Source organism: Crocodylus siamensis, chromosome 9 (genome assembly GCF_052110815.1).
Source record: "Crocodylus siamensis isolate JL-2025a chromosome 9, ASM5211081v1, whole genome shotgun sequence".
Classification (NCBI taxonomy): Eukaryota; Metazoa; Chordata; order Crocodylia; family Crocodylidae; genus Crocodylus; species Crocodylus siamensis.
The window spans coordinates 29011632-29032096 of NC_143403.1; the positions used below are offsets into that span (position 1 = coordinate 29011632).

Genomic DNA, 20465 nt, shown 5'->3' on the forward strand with positions numbered 1-20465 from the left:
CATGACCCCCAAGTCCCTTTCATCTGTAGTGCTAACCAGCGTAGCACTACCGAGCCTATAAGGATGCTGCAGGTTTTTCCTCCCAAGGTGGAGAACCTTGCATTTTTTGGTGTTGAACACCATCAGGTTCTCTTCCGCCCATTTCCTGAGTCTGTCAAGGTCAGGCTGGATCACCCTCCTGTCCTCATGTGGATGCTTTACCCCAGAGTTTGGTGTCGTCAGCAAACTTGGCCAGTCTACTTCTGACACCAATGTCCAGATCACTGATGAAGACGTTAAATAGTATAGGCCCTAGGACAGAGCCTTGTGCGACCCCACTGGTCACAGCACACCAAGACGATTGGCTCCCGTCGACCACCACCCTCTGGGTCCTACTACGGAGCCAGTTTCCCAGCCAGTGGATTGTGGTGAGGTTGAGGCTGCAGTTAGCCAGTTTAGCCAAGAGGTGATTGTGGGATATCAGATCGAAGGCTTTTTTTAAAGTCAAGAGATACGTCAATCTCTTCCCCCTTGTCCAGGCGATAAGTCACCTGGTCATAAAAGGAAATGAGATTGGTCAAACAAGACCTACCCGCAACAAAGCCATGCTGGGTATCCCTCAGGATGTTCCCGTCTGTTAAGGATGGTCTCTTTGATGATCTTTTCCAAGACCTTCCCCAGAATAGACTGATGGGCCTGTATTTTGCTGGATCTACTTTCCTCCCTTTTTTGAAGATAGGCATGACATTGGCCCTCTTCTAGTTATCGGGCACTACCACCAGAGCGCCAAGAGCTCTCAAACATCTGTGTCAGGGACTGAGCTATGATGCTCGCCAGCTCCCTGAGTACCCTTGGGTGTAACCCATTGGTTCCAGCTGACTTGAAGGTATCCAGCCTGCCAAGGTGTTGCTTCATGAGGTCAGCTTTGATGTAGGGCAAAGAATCTCCCTCACCTGGGCCTCCCTGATCAATAGTGAGCAGGGCCGTCCCATGGGACTGGTGAAAAACTTAGACAAAGTACCCATTTAGCAAGTTTGCTTTTTCCTGGGCATCAGTTGTCAGTTGCTCCATCTGCTTTAGCAGTGGTTCAATGTTGCCCTTGCTTTTCCTCCAGCTCCCCACCTATCTAAAAAAGGATTTTTTATTATTTTTGATATTTATAGCTAGCTAGAGTTCCATTGCAGCCTTAGCTTTCCTGGTTTGCTCTCTGCAGGTCTGGACCAGAGCAGAGTATTCCTCCTTGGTGGTGGCTCCAGTCCTCCATGCTTTGTAGGTCGTCCTTTTAAGATGCAGGAGGTTCACCAGTTCCCTGGAGAACCAAGGGGGCTGCTGTGCCCTTTTGTGCCTTTCCTCCGAGATGGGATGGACTTTGCTTACTCATCCAGGATTGCTCCCTAGAGAAGCAACTGCTTGTCTTGAAGCCCCCTCTCCATTGGGTTGTGGCCTTTTAGGGCCTCTGATAAGCCTCCTTAGCTTGTCAGAGTCAACTTTCCTGAAGTCTAGGACTTCTGTATTACTTACTGACTTGCTACCTTTATGGCAGATGCTGAAGGTGATCAGCTCATGGTCATTGTCACCCAGCTTCCCTTTGATCATTAGGTCGCTGATTAGGTCATCCCTGGTTGCTAGTAGGAGGTCCAGCAGTGTTTTACCTCTCATCAGCTGATAGACTTCCTGCATTAGATAGAGGTCATTCACACATGAGAGAAAGCTTTGTGACCTCTTGGACTTGGCTGAGCGCTCGTCCCACGAGATGTCTGGGTAGTTAAAGTCTCCCATGACAACCATACACTGGAAGCATGAGGCCTCAACCCGTTCCCTAATGAACTCCTGGTCAATGTCTTGACCCTGGCTAGGGGGTCTGTAGTATACCCCCACCATAGTATCCCCTGTGCTGTGTTCCCCATGGATTTTAACCCAGAGGGTCTCAAGTCATCCACCATGGGTGCCAATGTCGGCTTGCAGGAACGCGTAGTTTTCCTTGACATGCAACACCCCCGCCCCTTCTGTCCACTTGACCTCTCGTGTACAGGGTATAGCCATGTATACCCGTGGTTCAGAAATGGGTGGATCCCACCAGGTCTCTGTTATCTCAATGACAACATTTTGTTCCAGGACTGGGGTGGGGTTGGGATCCCTTATGTGCCTTGGCCTGATGGCTTTGCAAGGGCCACTCAGTGGGCCAGCAGTTGCACTAGTCCCCCCATCTCTCAGTGGCCTTAGTTTAAAGCGTGGTGCAGCAGGTCAGCCAATCTGGCTGAGAAGAGCCTCCTCCCCAACAGAGAGAGGTGGAGGCTGTATCTTCCCAGCAGCTCGCCTCCCCTTCCAAAGAGTGGACTGTGGTCATAGAAGCCAAAGCCTTCCTGCTGACACTAGCCCCACAGTCTTTGGTTGACTACCTGGATCCTCCTCTCTCTCTTCAGCCCATAGCCCGAGACTGGGAGGATCAAAGAAAACACCACCTGTGCTCCCACACCCTTTAGCCCCGTACCCAAATCCGTGTAGTGCCTCATGACGCGGCTGGGAGCACTCCATGCCATGTCATTGGTGCCCATGTGGATGAGGAGCATGGGATAGTGGTCAGGGGGCTGGAGGAGCTTAGGGATCTTCTCCGCAATGTCTTGGATGTGGGCTTCTGGGAAGCAGCAAACTTCCCGGGCTAAGAGGTCGGGGTGGCAGGTTACCCCTTCAGTTCCCCTCCGGATGTGGTCTCCCATGACAAACAGTTGACTTCTATCCTGGGGAAGATCTTAGAAAAGTTTATAAAGGAGGCCATCCTTGAGGGACTGGCCCAGGCTAACATCCTAAGGGATAGCCAGCACGGGTTTGTTGCGGGTAGGTCTTGTTTGACCAATCTCATTTCCTTCTATGACCAGGTGACCTATCACCTGGATGAGGGAGATGAGATTGATGTCATATATCTTGACTTCAAAAAAGCTTTTGATCTGGTATCCCGTGATCACCTCTTGGCCAAGCTGGCCAGTTGTGGCCTTGGCTCCGCCACGATCCGCTGGCTGGGAAATTGGTTCCGTCGTCGGACCCAGAGGGTTGTAATTGATGGCAGTCACTCATCGTGGTGCCCTGTGACCAGTGGGGTCCCTCAAGGCTCTGTCCTTGGACCCATACTGTTCAACATCTTCATTAACGATGTGGACATTGGAGTCAGGAGTGGACTGGCCAAGTTTGCCGATGACGCCAAACTTTGGAGCAAAGCATCCACGCCAGAAGATAGGCGGGTGATCCAGGCTGACCTGGATACGCTCAGCAAATGGGCAGACGAGAACCTCATGGTGTTTAACACCGAAAAATGCAAGGTTCTCCACCTTGGGAGGAAAAACCTGCAGCATCCTTATAGGCTCGGCAGTGCTACGTTGGATAGCACTACAGAAGAAAGAGACTTGGGGGTCATCATTGACCACAAGATGAACATGAGCCTGCAATGCGATGCTGCGGCTAATAAAGCGACCAAAACGCTGGCTTGCATCCATAGATGCTTCTCGAGCAAATCCTAGGACGTCATTCTCCCCTTGTACTCGGCCTTGGTGAGGCCGCAGCTGGAGTACTGTGTCCAGTTTTGGGCTCCACAATTCAAAAAGGATGTGGAGAAGCTTGAGAGAGTCCAGAGGAGAGCCACGCGCATGATCAGAGGTTAGGAAAACAGATCTTACGATGATAGGCTGAGAGACATGGGACTCTTTAGCCTGGAAAAGTGCAGGCTTAGGGGTGATCTGATGGCCACCTATAAGTTTATCAGGGGTGACCACTAGAATCCATGGGAACGTTTGTTCACCAGAGCGCCCCAAGGGATGACGAGGTCGAACAGTCACAAACTCCTGGAAGACCCCTTCAGGCTGGACATAAGGAAGAATTTCTTTACTGTCCGAGCCCCCAAGGTCTGGAACAGCCTGCCAGTGGAGGTGGTTCAAGCACCTACATTGAACACCTTCAAGAGTAAATTGGATGCTTATCTTGCTGGGATCCTATGACCCCAGCTGACTTCCTGCCCTTTGGGCAGGGGGCTGGACTCGATGATCTCTCAAGGTCCCTTCCTGCCCTGATGTCTATGAAATCTATGAAATAGGGAGAGCGGGGGCAGTAGCTACAGCGTCATCTGTGTTGCCTGCAGGAGCTGGGAACTGAGCCGTCTCTGGGGCTGCAAGAGGCTCGTACCTGTTGTGAAGCTCCAGCAGGGCAGGGGCTTTGGTGCAGCGGGCCTTGGGGCCCTTTGCCACCTTGGTCTAGGCCCTAGGCTGGACAGTAAGGGAGGTCCCCGAGTCCTCCTTGTGGAGGGAGACAGTGGTCTACCCTCTGCCTCCTGGGGTAGAAGGGCCTGGCAGTAGGAGTCTATCTTCTGCTCACAGTCCCTAATGGTACACAGTCTCTGGACTGCAGCCTGGAGTTCCTCCAGCTGGTGCGCCAGAGACTCCAGTAGGGAGCAGACCCCACAAGGGGAGGTGGCCATGCTCCTTGGCCCCAGAGCCTGAAAAAGCAACAGGCAGCCCCCATGTGGCGCATGTCCATCCGCATCATGCTGCTAGTGGGCTGGCTGCGGCTGGGACTGTCTACCCTGGGGAGGCTCACAGGCAGTGCCTTGGGCCCTCCCGTGCACCCTCTTGTGCAAACTCCCATGCTAACTTGTGTGCTGGGCCCAGCGGCTGTTTCTGCGGCCTGTTTACATGGCTCCAGTTGCACAGCTCCCTGTGGAGCTCAGCGAAGTAGGAGCCGGGCGTGTGTGACCCTCGGCCCACTTAGCCCGCTCATAGTTGAGTAGGTCCCTCCCTCCACGGGCCCCTGCTTACCAGCTCCTGGTACTTTAAAAAAAAAAACATGGGGTAGCAGGGGACCCACCACCCAGCAGCACCCACTGACTTGGGTCTATTTTTAACAAGTGCCAGGAGTTGGGGTGGACAGGGCAGCCATTGCTGGGCTGGGAGAGCAGGTGGGCTGTCCTGACTGTTTCAGAGATACGGCAGCAGCTGAATCTCTGAATTAGATTCAGCTGAATTGAATTGGGACAGTGATTCGAATCATGAAATCAAATTGCCGCCCCCCCCAATTGGCCAAATCCGAAGTGAATACTAGCTGCTTCGCACAGGCTTCTCTCTCTCTCTCTCTCGATAGTTATAGATATGGTTATAATTATTTATATGTGTGTGTGTGTGTGTGTGTGTGTGTATATATATATGTGTGTGTGTATATATATATATGTGTGTGTGTGTATATATATATATAGAGAGAGAGAGAGAGAGTTATATATATAAAGTTATATATAGTTATATAGTTATATATAGTTCTATGCTGCATAAATTAACATTTTGAAACCCAATAAACTAAGTGTTTGGGGACTCTACTAATTATAGTCTCAACCGCAATGTTAAAAAGGAGCCATGACCCTGAGGGAAGACTGAAGGGTTCAAACATTCTTAACATATGTGAAATACTTTTTACGAAAATATAAAAAACTCTGCTTATAGTGGAAGGCAAAACTGGATTCTTTAAAATTTAGCCATATTTAAGTTGACTCTAAAGAAAAAAGTCTTGCATTTTTTCCTAGTTAAAGCAATGTACTCATCCTTGTTTTTCCCTATGGTGCCTTAACAAAGTGCTGTAGTAGGTAGGACTATAGGAAACTATGGCTTGAAGGACCTCTTAAAGTCATCTAGTCCAGCCCCCCCTGCTCAAAGCAGGTTCGTTTCCAACTTAACTATCCCAGCCAAATGTTTGTCCACACTGCTCTTGAAAATTGTCATGGATGAAAATTCTAATGCTTGACCACCATCTTAGTCCAAAACTTTCTCCTACCTAAAGTTCTCCAACTTAAATTTTCCTTACTCCATCTTGAGGCCATTGTTCCTAGTCCTTTCTCTTATAGCAGGGTTGGGCAATTATTTCAGGCGGAGGGCCGCTTATTGAGTTTTGGCAAGCCATCAAGGGCCACATGACAGGCAGCTAGGGGCAGATAAATATTAATTTTCTAAATTTTTTAGGGGCCCTGTGGGCTGGATAGAATGGCCTGGCGAGCTGCATTTTGCCCACCCCTGCCTTATAGCCACAAAGACCCATGCCCATCATTTCTATAACTACTCTTCAGTATTTGAAGAGTTTTCAAATTCCCCCAGTCTTTTTTTTCTCCAGACTAAATAATCTTTTCTCATATGTAATCCTTCTAAGGACCTTGTGCCACACTCTATCCAATCTGTCCACATACTTCTTGAAGTATGGGGCCCAAAACTGGACACAGTACTCCAAGTGAGGCCTCACCAGTGATGAATAGTATTGAAGAATCGCTTTCCTTGGCCTTTTTTTGCAACAAAAGCACAATGTTGGCTCATATTCAGTTTATGGTCCACTGCAACCCCCAAGTCTTTCTCTGCAATGGTGCATCCTAGCCAATTGTTCCTCAGTCTGTATTTGTGCATGCAGTTGTTCTGCCCTAAATACAGATCTTTGCATTTGTGTTTGCTGAATCTCATCTGATTGTTTGTGGACCATTTTTCCAATCTGTCCAGGTTATTTTGGATCCTAGCCCTGTCCTCCAGAGTGTATGAAGTGCTACCTAGCTTGGTGTTTTAAAAAAAATGCTACCCATATGCTCATTCCCATCATCCAAATAATTAATGAATATGTTGAACAGTAAGGACAGACTCCTGGGTAACCCCGCTTGATACCTTCTCATAACTTGGCACTGAACCATGGATGGCTACTCTTTGAGCCCGATAAGCCAACCAATTATGTATATGTGTTACAGTACTTTTACCTAGTCTCTATGTCCTTAGCTTGTTAATGAGTGGTGTTGGAGACTGTATCAAAAGCCTTGCTAAAGTTAAGGACTGCATACACATATTCAAGTCATCCAGGTTTGTTTTCCTGAGAGAAACACTTACATGGAATGAACTGTACAGAAATTCAAGCAGTGAAGCGAAGAGCCTGCAGTCTGCACACTGGGGAGCCAGGAGGCCCTAGAGCATACAGGTGTAGCCCAGGTTCAGAAGTGAGAGATCTGGCAGCTTCAGTGAACGTAGGCATCGATCAGTGGTGTGATCTGTGCTTGTCCTTTGCACAGAGTCCTACAGGCTGCTGCCTCCTGGAAGTGAATATGTTTCTGGACACTCAAGTGCTGCAATAAGCTAGGAGGAGATCATGCCCCCTAAGTGCTGGCTTTTTACAGCCTGAAGCACTCAGGGGGCATGTTCTGCTCCCTGCTTGGCTGGGATTGACATATGCCCTCCCTGGCCCTGTGGGAGGGAGATTGAAAAGGAAGCAAAGGCCACTGGGACTGTGGAGAACAGTTCTGCATCTGCTTCCTGTATAGCTATTCTGTCTCCTGAGAGAGATTCTCTGGGGAGCCACTTAATTTGTGTTATTCTCATTTTACACTGGGAGAAAAATTATGAATATCTGTATGTTTGTGGTTTCTCCAGGGAGAGCGTGGACTCTCCCTAGATGAACTGAACTTCTGTCCAAGCTCAAGGTATATCACATCCACTCTCTTCCTCTATCCACAGAGCCTAATCGGAGAAGGCAATCAGGTTGGTCAGGCATGACCCGTTATTGAAGAATCCGTATTGATTGTTCCTGATAACCTTGTTCTCTTCTACATGTCTCACTGTAGCTTCCTTGAGGACTTGCTCCATGGTCTTTCTAGGTAAAGTGGTCAAGCTGAAGGGTCTGTAATTCCTTTAATCCTTTTCTGTCTTTTTCTTAAATATGGATAATATATTTGCCCTTTTCACGTTATTGGGGACCTTACCCAACCTCCATGAATTCTCAGAAAGGCAAGCTAGTGGCTCTGAAATTACCTCACTCAATTCCTTCGGTACCCTACGGTGCATCCTATCCAGTCCTGCTGACTTGAAGATTTATCTAGGTTCTCTAATCCTAATCTGTTCTTCTGATACTCAAGGCTGTTTGTCTCCTTTTCAATCTTTGCTGCTAACTGCACTGGTCATCTGGTAGCTGCTTCTATTGGTGAAGACTGTAAGAAAAAAAGACCTTAAATACTTCAACCTTCTTGGTATCATTTATAACTAGATTGCTTTATGCATTCTGTAAGGGACCTATCGTTTATTTGGTTGCCTTCTACATACTTGTAGAATCCCTTTTTATTGCCTTTTGTCACCTGTGAGTTGCATCTCAAACTATGCCTTGGCCTTCCTATTTTCTCCCTGCATACCTTTATGTGATATTCATACTTTATGTGATATTGCTTCTATGACTCGGTTTTCAATTTTTGTAGGATTCCTTTTTGAGTTTCTACTCATTGAAGAGACTGCTGTCTATCCAGGCTGTCCTCCTGTTCCACTTCCCATTTTTTTGTTGCATTGGGATAGTTTGCTCTTGTGCCCCTGAAAGGAACAAGGTTATCTTATGTTTCAAAACTACTATTAATCCTGTGCAAGGTGAGAATCAGCACATAAAAGTTTCCTTGATTGACAAGAAGTCTTTTATTTAAAACAAGTGTTTAAATTCTTCTAGAATATAAGTACATTTTAGCCGATTGTAGGGAATCTCATTACTTGCTATATTTTCTAAATGTATGAGCTTTACTAAAAATGCTTTGCTTCATAATTTAGGAATATTTAAGACTTTAAAAGTTGATGTGAAAACTTTTAGGGGCCACACTCATGAGCATTTAAGAACCATTAAAAATATTTTAGGTTTGATTTTTGTTCCGTTGATTCTCAAATTCTGATTTTGATACATGTGTTAATAACGGTATCTTGGCAGGACCTGGAAAGCTAAGGAGTTTTTTGTAACTGGACATAGTACTCTAAGGAAGACGGAAAATATTTTAAAGAAAATTTGATTAATATTAGAAACTAATTCTACAATCAGCTGAATATCTTCATCTTCCTTTGAGCTTAGATGGACTAAAGGGCACTCAAAATCTCACAGGAAGCATTAAGTATCCTGTTGTAGAGAGGGGAAAAAAGTTCTCTGTGCTCAAATTGATTGTCAAATATAGTTTGTCAGTAGTTTGACTGTGATGAAGCTATTATGTAGAGATAGCCCATTTGTTTTCTAAATCCAAGTAATAATTGGATATATTTTTTAAAGTTACTGCTATTAAGGAGAAAATAATATTGTTGTGGGATGCTGCTTTGCTGCTTTTTTTTTTTTTTTTTTTGCTTCCCTATGTTCAGCTAATTTCAGAGAATATAATATTGTTCCTTTTTGGCCTGCCTGCCATTCCTTTTTATAGCTTAAAAATTTGGCAGTTGTGAACAGTAGTAATACTCTAATATACTTACCAATAACAACATAATATTTTTGTACTTTTATTGTACTCTTCATTTGCAAAAATCAGCCATTTGCTCAATTGGAAAATATTTATTATCATGCCTGCTATACAAGTAGGGTAACTGAAATGCTCAGAGTCAGACAAGATTCTTTGGGTAAATACAATATCTTTTATTATACCAACTCAAATAATTGGAAAAATTCTTCTTTGCAAGCTTGTGGATACAAATACTCTTCCTCGGGCTGAGGAACTATCTGAAGATGCTCTGCAGAGTCAAAGTAACTTTCCTATTATGGTAATAGAGCAAGTCTTGACTGCAACATACCTCTTGATTCCAATTCTCATCCTCAGTCCACTAAACAGAGGCTGTTTGGCTTTTAAAACCCAGTCATCTCTAGTTCATTTTATTAAAAGTGAGATTGATTGTCCCTGCCAGTACTGGATGAAAAGAATTAACCTATGCCCAACCGAGTAAAACTGGTCAGATTTTTTTTGGTGGAATGGTTTTCCATTGGAAAATGTTGATTTGCTGCAACAGAAGTTACTTGATAAACTTGGTTCTTTTGAAATTCTATCAGAAATTAGCCATGTTGATTCTTCTTTTGAAATTCCAGTGGAGCCTTGTTTATTCCCCAATTCATTTGCCTACCTCCCTTGTCTGTCTTCTTCTCTATCTACCCACCCTGATAGGGCTGAAGTAGGACCAGGGCTTCCTGTTCTGTGACAGGCAAGGATTTGTGCCAGCTCTCTTGATATAATAGCTTGTTTGCAAGCTAGGAATCTCTGAGCTGTTGAGCTGCTTGACAGCCTGTATAGGCAGGCTGGGTCCTCCCTGATTTAGAGACTTCTATGGCAGCCATGATGTAGTGGAAGCCAGGGGACCTAAGAAGCAAGGGCATCCTCTGCCCGACTTCCTGAGCTGTCCTGCTGTTTGGTGTGTGTACTGGCTTGCCAACTTTGCTTTTTCTTTTATTTATTTCATTTGCATATTTGGTATTTCTTTTTATATTTTACATTTTAATACCTAGTTAATTTTTATTCTTTTTAAATTATTTAACACTTATTCTAATTAACCCATCTTACTGGTTTTTCTAAATGTCTCTTGTTTGTAAAGGAACAGTTAGACACTTCATACTTTGATCTTCACTAATAGTAGTTGCTTTTGATATCCTAGAAGATGACTGAAGGCTAACTTATGGCTATCAAAGCAAGCTGCTACTCTAATTGATACTGAGTGCATATTTTCTTTTCAAAGTGTTGAAAACTCTTTTGTAACAATTTCTTTTGGAAGACAGGTTGAACAAAAATAAGATCTTTCACGAAATGCTAATTCAAGCAATAGCTACTTTTTATATTTTCTAAATAACAAATATAAACATAAAATAATTTTAAAATGAGTGAGCTTGACAAGAGGGCTTTTTCTCTAGGTCAGCATTGATCTTTTGGGAAATGCTATCCCTGTTCTAAATTAACTAGGCAGTTCAAGGAGGATATTTAAAGTCCTGCATTAATGCAGCAGTTGGAAAAGAGGTGGAAAATTATGAAATAATCTGAAATTTCTAGCTTTCTTTTATCTGGGATTTTCACATGATGATTTTGAGGTTAGAAAAGTAATTTTCCTTTGGATACTTCATTGTATTTTGTTTGGCCTGCTGCCAAACAAGGCCTACTAGCTGTGTAAATCTCTTAGAGTAATAAACAACTGAATCTGTTATCTGACAAGTTAATGTTTAACAGTTTAACAAACCGGTGATTAACTGCAGTAATGGAGGATTTTGAGAGAACCATTACTTTTTACTTTCATAAAGTACACTTTATGTTTATCAACACACTATTATTTTTGAAAGCTGTGTTTCTTTGCTAAACTTAATGGCTGCCATATCATTTTCTCTGTAATTGGGAAAGAAACAGAGGTTCAACATTGACCATTTCCTCATTGGTTCAGTAATTTACAACTAGAATGATCCTACAGATTTATAATTGACCAGTAATCCCTTTATATGCTATTTAATTGGTACAGGCTACTGAGTAGGAATTTTTACAGTATGACAAATAATATTCACTGGATATTAATACCAGAAGTGTTATGATTCATCAAACCAACCACTGTCTAGGAACAGCGATGGAACTTAGGAAAAGTTTGTTTAACAGCAGCACCATAAATTGATAGCTTTTGTTCAAAAGGAAGTGAATTAGTGTTAGTTTTATTGATCACAGCCTCGTTAAGAACATTAATAAGATTTCTCTCCCTTACCAATTTCGAGATGAGAGAATTTTTCCATAATTCTTTGCTGGTAATCTGGTAGTATTTTTATTTTTGATGCATAGGATTTTTACTTTAGATTCTTCCTTTCTATTTTGCTTCCAAGTTGATAAGACTTCAGTGTCAGCAAATCAGTTGGATGCTGGAACCAAAGTATAAATTACATCCTGGTTGCCTTATGTTTTAAAATAAATATCTTTTTCAAAAGATGGGTAGAGCACTGAGGGATGGGAGATCTGTATATAGTACATAGGAGGTTTTAATTCTCATGCTGTTGCTATGTAGAAATTGAGCAGAAAAAAACCATCAAATACTCATTCACCTTTCTGCTTTAAAGGGCAACAGCAAGGTTCTGGTTACTTACCTTTCGTGTATATAACACATGTAAGTCCAGTCAGGGAGCAGTTCCCCAAGTATGCAACTAACACCTACTTCTGTATCTCTGTTTCATTGAACTCAGATGCTCAGCTTACCTATTGTTTGGCCATGGTCAGTGCTTAGAAAAGAGTGAACTGGCTTTGATCCAGTCCAGAAAAAGACTGAGTGTCCTTCTTTGGCTGAGGAAGTAACCAGTCACAATACATGAACTGATATTGGTTCCCTTGATTTAACCGTGTGTTGCTATTTATCACTCAAGTTCACAACCTGTGGCTTTTATTAGAAACTTAGAGGCCAAGACTGCAGCAGTGGCCAGAAGCATGTTTCTAATCATTTGTGTTTGGCGAGGATGCAGTTCACAGAAGTAAATACTTGGTCACCTCCAGATTGGATTATTATAATATGCTTTGTATGTAGCTATACTTCAGGACCACACAGACATTTCACCTAGTGAAGAATTAAGCTACACACCTGTTGGGGGGGACTTGTGATAAAAGGCCCATGTTTCATTAATATAGCCTTCAGTTTGTTTTTCAGTCTGTTGTAAAGTGTGCTATGCAGTCTTATGTGGTTACTCACTGAGATCTCATAAACTCATAAACTACTTTCTCCATATGCAGTATCCATTGCCTTTGTGATGAATTGAAGGCATTTGACTTGGTACAATTTAGGAAGAGCTGTTGGATGAGCTATTTTTAATAGCAGCCCTTAATTATGGAATTTGCTTTTCTCATTGGTCCGTAAGGGGCTAGATATATTGACTTTCAATTTATAGTCCTCTCTTTTAAGACTTCTCTGGGAAGATGAGCTGAGTGGGTAGAACTAGGTGCAGGTGGAGTCTTAGTTTGTGTGAAATCAGGACAGTTTTCTTATATAGGAAATTGATTCTAGTGTTTGTCTTCATCATATAGTGTATGCATGCCTACAGTACGCATATTTTAAAATCTTTTGTTCTGCATTCAGGACAGTTTGGGTCAATGACAAAAGCAGATATTGAACTTTTTTTTTGTTTTTTTTTATAGAGTTGGCAGAAGGTAGGCCAAGGAGCTTGTGTTTGATTTAAAATATGGTTTGTTATTCTAGGTCAAGGCTGAAACAGGTGACAAAGCCAACATATTTAACGATTTCTTTGCCTCCATTTTCCTAAGCAGGGACTGGAACAGTCACCCCCTTCAGGCCCCAGGGGAGGCGCACCTAGGCCAAGGGTTAGCGAGGAACTAGTTAGGGAACTTCTGGAGGGACTGGATGTATTCAAGTCAGCTGGTCCAGACGATCTCCACCCTAGAGTACTAAAGGAATTGGCTGAGGTCATTGCAGGACCCCTGGCATGGCTTTATGAGTACTCATGGAGCTCTGGTATGGTGCCAGAGGACTGGAAGAGGGCCAGCGTGGTTCCCATCTTCAAAAAGGGGAAGAAGGAGGACCCGGGAAACTTTAGGCCAGTTAGTCTTACCTTGATCCTAGGCAAGCTCTTTGAGAAAATTATTCTGGCACATATCCACGAGGGCCCAGCAGGGGAGGTCATGCTTAGGGGCAACCAACATAGGTTCATTAGTGGCAGGTTCTGTCAGACCGACCTGGTGGCCTTCTATGACCAGGTCACCAAATCATTAGATGCAAGGGTAGCAGTAGACATAGTCTTCCTGGACTTTCGGAAGGCCTTCGACACTGTCTCTCACCCTGTTCTCATTAAGAAACTGGGGGACTGTGGTGTCGACACCCACGCAGTCAATTGGGTCGCCAACTGGCTGGAGGGCCGCACCCAGAGGGTGGTAGTGGATGGGTCCTTCTCAACCTGGAGGGACGTGGGCAGTGGGGTTTCACAGGGCTCTGTCCTCGGGCCCGCACTGTTCAACATCTTCATCAGTGACTTGAACGAGGGGGGTAAAAAGCACCCTGTTCAAATTTGCTGCTGACACTAAGATGTTGGGGGGATGTGGGCATGCTAGAAGGGAGGAATAGGCTGCAATCGGACCTGGACAGGCTACAGGGGTGCGCAGATGAGAATAGGATGGGATTCAACACTGACAAGTGCAAAGTGATGCACCTCGGGAGGAACAAGCGGCACTGCGTACCTACAGGCTGGGGAATTCCCTTCTTGTCAGTACAGAGGCGGAAAAGGATCCTGGAGTCATCATTGACTTCAAGATGAACATGGGCCAGCAGTGTGGGGATGCAGTCAAGAAGGCCAACTGTACCTTGTCATGCATCCATAGATGCATCTTGAGCAGGTCCAAGGAGGTGATCCTCCCCCTCTATGCGGCACTGGTTAGGCCGCAGCTGGAGGACTACATCCAGTTCTGGGCGCTGCGCTTCAGGAGGGATGTGGACAACATGGAGAGGGTCCGGAGGAGGGCCACTCACATGATTGGGGGCAGCAGGGCAGGCCCTATGAGGATAGGCTACGGGACCTGAACCTGTTCAGCCTCCACAAGAGAAGGCTGAGGGGGGATCTTGTGGCCTGTTACAAACTAGTCAGGGGGGATCAGCGGGCACTGGGGGAGTCACTGTTCCCCCGAGCACTGCCAGGAGTGACCAGGAATAACGGTCACAAGCTGGCAGAGGGTAGATTCAGGCTAGATATCAGGAGGCGCTACTTCACGGTCAGGGTGGCTAAGATCTGGAACCAACTTCCAAGAGAAGTGGTGCTGGCTCCTACGCTGGGGGTCTTTAAGAGGAGGTTAGATGAACACCTTGCTGGGGTCATTTGACCCCAGTACTCTTTCCTGCCATGGCAGGAGGTCGGACTAGATGATCCACTCAGGTCCCGTCTGACCCTAGAAACTATGAAATGAGGATCATTTGAATATGCATACCAAAAACTCTCAGAATTTCTTCCAAATTACAAGCCTCTTAGTGTCAGTTACATTTGTAAGACTTCCGCGATCATGGGGCAATAAGCAAATTAGAACTAGAAAAAGAAGCCCCTTTACTATTCTGGATCCAGTCATGAGCCCAAAACCAGTAAGGGCAAATTCAAGATTTGGAGTTTAGGCTGCCCTTGAAATTCCAGCTTAGGGTGTCAGGCCTGGTTCCTGGCCAAATTTTACTCTAGCCACAATGTTTTCCATTGGACAATTGATTCCTTAATTATGGGTTGGATGCTGTGCTACCAGTGCAAACAATTGTTACTTTGTGGAAGCATTTCACTTTGAATGTGAGCAACCTAGTTCCTGCAAGCCAAATTCTACCATCCTTTATTGGGTGGGGTCCATAGCTGAGGAAAGTTTTGTTGTGTTATTATTAAATATTGCCAAATTTGGCTGTTTCTGTATAGTTTGTTTCAAAATAAATAGCAATCTATTAGACTTAACAATGCTACGTATATGCAAGGCCATATGATTTACTCAGTAGTACCTACAGTTTAGTTGTAGAAATGGAAATATCCAAATGTTTTCACTTACATAAGAACCACAGTTGTCTAAGCTAATATATGAGCTTATTGCTGTTTAAGGTGTGACACACACTTTTATAAGTTCTCCATGCCAGCAGAACTTAAGGATATACTACAGATGTTAAGAAGCCTTTTTTTTCACTTTGGCGTAGCTCACATTTAAAAGCAAGTAGCAGCTTGCTTCCATTTGTTTCCAAAATAACATGGTATGAATAATCAGTTTCAATTGCTGCAGATAATTATAAGGTGCACTCATTGGGAACATAGAGAAAGGGAGTCTATGAGCTGCATTTGAACTCTGTACCTAAGCAATAAAAAATTTATCAAACTGCAAAAAAAATAAGTCATTTTAACGAGCACATTCCAAAGGTGCTGGATTTATGAGGAGACCCCAGGAAATTTTGATTGAAATTGTTGTCTCTGATTGTAGTTCTATATTTTATTGGTGCCATATTGTGAACAGTGCTGCTGCCAAAGTGAATGGGAAAGAAGCATAACAGAGTTAACCCACAAAGGTTACTTTTTTATAATATCCATGATGTATTGCATTAAAAATACCTTGAAAGCCATCCCATTTGCAGTTTTCAGAAAGCATTTTTTCTTAAATTAAGTTACGATTTATCTGAACAGGTCAGAAAATGGGAAAGCCCCTGAAAGACTTTAGTATTGATTTTTCTCATAGTATTTGCTAGTTCTTGTTTTCTCATTTGAGTACTCCTTGATAGAAGAGCCTAGAGCAGTGTGCTGATCTTGAGCCAAAGCGTCAGCAAAATGAAAAAACCAGCAGTTAGGGACAGAGATGTGGAGGCTGATTTTACCATGAGTGTTTTGCTTGAGTAGCTTCAGGTTTAGTTTCTGGGATTTTTCGTTTTTGCTTTTTGGTTCCAGAATTTAAGCCGAATTTAAATCACCTGGAAAATGATTGGGACTTTATTAACTATTAAGGCCTTCCCTCAACTAAATAAACACTGTGGTAGCCATATGTGATGAATGACTTGAATATTTTGAAAGTATGAGGTCAATGCTACTCTTTATGTGTGCGTAGAATAATGAAAGTTATAAATCTTTTTTTGAGTATTTTTTGTTTTAAAATAAGCATTTAAGTTTACAAAAATCATTACAGCAAAGCACATCTTGAATGACAATCAAACTGATATATTCAGCCAATTAATAATTTTAAAACAATAATTAGGCATGCCACATACAGTTGTTGATTATTACTAACCACTGAGGGCAATTCAGTGCCAATTTTTCATTAAAGCTTCATCTTTCCCCAGACAAAATGCTGTTACATTAGCCATAAAACTATTATAGCATAGATTCCAAGTACTATATTATAAATGCCAACTGTATCTTTGACTGTATACTGTACTGCTCTAAGCTTCTGAAAATAACTGTAGTTAGGGATTAAGCTCTAAATGTTTCCATTGTAATGGATTATTGTGATTTTTTTTTTTGTATCTTAACAGTCATGTTGTTTAATGATAAAAACATACAGTGACAATTGTCTTGAAGCTTTATTGACTGTTGCATATGCTGTCTATCCTGTTTTAGTAGTCTAATAATTTGAGAAGAGGATGGGAAAAAGGGTCCAAAGGTTCTCTCCTCAGTGCTCTGAACTATTGTGTGTAGATCATCCAGCTTTGCTGTGCCTCAGTTTGTGCTGTGGTAAAGGTAGAATAATAATGATTAGAAAAATGTAATTGCTTGTAAAGTGCTTTGAAACATTACGCCCAAACTGGTAATAGAAACTCTTTCCCCTTCTAAGTGTTATGTAACCATTTCTATATTATGTTAACATGAATACTTATATGGGTTTAATTATCTGTATATGAATTAGAAGTGGGCCAGAATATTATTTCAGTATTCTGACTTATGAAGAAAAACTTGTCCTGATTCTTCATTCCCCAGTTCACTGAATAAAAATTTGTGCTAGTTCAGCACTTGGTGCAAAATCCTACCATTCTGATATTTTACACCCACATTGATTACAGTAGAAAGAATACAATGACTACCCCCAAGGTTTTGGTCAAAGGAGAATTGGACCTAGTACCTAACCTAATTGGGCTTGTACTCTTAAAACCAACTTTGTGTTGTATGCCTTTAATCCTGTCTTTTTTTTTTTTTTGTTCCATCTCCCCACTCCCCATTTTCATCTTTTTAGATCCTGTGATTAACAGAAATCAACAAGAGGATTTGAGAGGGCGAGACCCAGCTGTTTGGCATGTGGGGCTGAAGGTTGCATGGGACATAAAAACACCTGGATTAGCGTTACCCCTTCACCCAGGAGACTGCTACTTTATGCTGGGTAATTTTCAAAGACTAGCAAGACAAATGTATGTTGAAAATAGAGTGCTAGGCTCTCAATTGGTATAAATCATTTTGCCTCTGTTGGCGTCAGTAGGATTGTTCTGATTCTTAACAGCTGAGGATTTTGGTCAAAATGTGTCATTGTAATTATATTGTCTATGTATTTTGAATCACCCTATCTCCATTTTTTCCTTTGGTGTTTGTCATTCTTTCTGCTTTGTATTCCTCTTTGTGGTACACAATCCTTTATCGTGCACAGCCTGTTGAGTCTTTCCTTAGATAGTGCACAAAATACCAGTTTAGGCTAGGTTTCAACACAGATGGGATTGAAGGTTTTTTCCTTTTTTAGCACTCTCTTCCTCTTTTCTGTACATAGTTATCCTGGGAAACAATAACTACATACTAGGGTGTATGAAATGGGCTGTATTAGATTCAGATTTGGATTTGGCCTGAATTGGGGGAAGTAATTCGATTCATTGATTTGGATCACTGTCCCCAATTCGATTCAACTGAATCCAAAGATTCAATGCTGATTTGGAGAATCGGTGATTCCGCCATAGACACAGTTTTAAATGTTTTTTCTACATACATCAAGGTATCAGGCACGGCTTGTAAACACTATGATGGTGGGGTGGATGGAGCATCCTACAGGAGCATGGGGGTTCCCCAGTTTCTGGTCCACTTCTGGGTCTTCTGCCGAGCGCGCCGGGGAGCCTCCTGTGCTCCTATGATATGCTCCATCTGCCCCAGCATTGCAGCATTCAGGAGCCGTGTGGTACCTTGAGGTATATAGAAAAAATATTTAAAGCTGTGTCTATGTCCAAATCACCAGATCTTTCTGAATCTCTCCAATCGATTCAGAGGGTTCCAATTCGATTTGGAGAGATTAAAGGGTCTCCAGATTCAGTTTGGATTTGGAGATTTGACTACCAAATTGGGCCAAGTCTCCACCAAATCGAATCAGGGACCGAAGTTTCTCACAGTCCTACTACATACCTAACTGTCTTATTACAAAATCTTTCCAGCTCTGAAGTCTAGGGAGCAGAATGACTTATACCTGTGTACTAGTTAAGAATCTTCTGTTTCTTTCTGTGTGTGTCTCTTTTTAACTTCCAGACACCTTGATGTGTCATGATGTTTCCTTATACTGCCTTGGGCTTGCATGAGTGTGTGTATTTCTGTTGGTCATGCTGTTAATACTTTGGCCAGTATATTTTCAAGTATATCATTTGCCAGTATTGTGTATTTACTAAAGGTATACATAACTGAGTGGAGAATCTTGAGCTGTGATTGTGAAATAAGGAGCCCCAATGCCTACAATGGGGATTCTCATCCCAGGTGCTGTGACACCTTGGTTTATCATGAAATCCTTTTAAGGGTGCTGCGGAGTGCCATGCAATACTAGCACTGTTAGGTCTGTTAAAATGTATGTACAATTCACGAGATAAACTCAGAGATTTCAGATAGGGATCTGTGGTGTCTTTAGTGGGCATGGTGAGTACTGTCTTGTCTCTCTTTACCTGAGTGCCCCCCTCAACTCACCTGCCACAACTTGCTGTTACTGGGTGAAAGAAGGGGTTCAGTGGTATTCTTCTTGGGTGACTCGGTGACAGGTACTCATGTTCGTGCCATGATGTTCCTTGGAGCTACGCCTCCCCTACACCCCGTCCACTCACCAACCGCTTCAGTGTTGCTTCTGTTATTCCACCGTCCCAGTTAACCTCTTTACTAAGGGGTCAGGCTTTGACACCGGTTGGTTGCCTGGATGTTAGGGCAACTGAAGCCCCCAGACCCTGGTGCCAGAGGGCTGGGCTCCCGTGGTCTTGTGTCTTTCTCTCTCTCTCTCAGGGAGAGAGATGCTCCTATGGAATCTGAAATTCAGGCAGCTGGGAATTGGTCTTCCCCAGCCTAATGCCGGGATGCTGCTCCCTCTGCCCCAAGTGCAGGTGCAGCACCTGCAGCTACGATCCTGCCAGCCTCGGGAGTCATCGCCTGCCTGGTGTGCTCCCGGCTGGCTTTCTCTCCCTCTCTTCCCCCTGCCATCTTCTGGTGGGGTTTTTAAGTTTCCTGCGGCAGCGTACCCAGCTGCCACAATCAACCTGGCACTCCCTCGCCTCGGAAGTAGCTGATTAAAGAGCCAGCGTAATGCCAGCTCACGCAGCTGCGGCTCCAGTTCCGGCTTCGGACGTGCTCTAAAAGATAAGTTTTCTGGAGTGTGGGGGGGCCTGTTTGTTCCCCATTGGGACTCTCAGGGTTCCCCCCAGCCCCCTTGGCACCTGTGGGGGCTTCTCTCCACCACAGAATCCAGTGTCTCCTGTTTCAGATGGGGTCTAGAATCCAAAAGCATTCCAACCTGCCATGGTCTTAAGAAAAAAGAAAAAAAAGAATTACTCTATTATTTTTTCTGTTGTCAAAAAATGAATGAAAACTAAGAGCTGACATTTTCTGAGGGGTGCCTGGAGTCTAAAAATGTTGACAACCAGTGTCCTATCATGTGAAAAGTAAAAAAATAAGAAATAAAATTGGGCTTCTGGTTTTTTGGGGTTTTTTTTGTAGCTACACTGCTATAGCTTTGATAAGGGGTATGCTGGCAGAGTGCTGAAGCTCTTACTTCAGGTTCTGAGGTGTGAGCTCAAGGTCCTTGTGGAATCATATTGAAGGCTGCCTCCAATTGACCCAGCTGTAAATAGGTAACTGGATATTTGGGCTAGGTAATAAAAAGCAGCTAGCTATGATGGTAGACCTATATTATTCCTTTGTCTTCCATTGCCTACAGAAACAGTAGCCAATTATGCTGGTCCAATGGGTCACTTAGTTTTGGGCAGACCTTTGATACTTGTTGTCCCATCCCCATTCTTTCCCCCCTCCCCCATTTTTTTAATTCCTCTTTGGTAACATAG

The 20465-nt window shown here is 43.5% G+C and overlaps 1 protein-coding gene across 8 annotated transcripts in view; it reads left to right on the forward strand.

Annotated features, from left to right (window-relative positions):
- The window catches only part of FTO (FTO alpha-ketoglutarate dependent dioxygenase), a 437735-nt gene that overhangs the window by 105855 nt on the left and 311415 nt on the right, over nt 1-20465 (forward strand). For all 8 annotated transcript variants that reach the window (XM_090063582.1, XM_090063584.1, XM_090063581.1 and 5 more), the window contains one exon: nt 17420-17563. In XM_090063582.1, coding sequence (XP_089919708.1) covers nt 17420-17563 — 144 coding nt within the window. The remainder of the gene's footprint in view (nt 1-17419; nt 17564-20465) is intronic.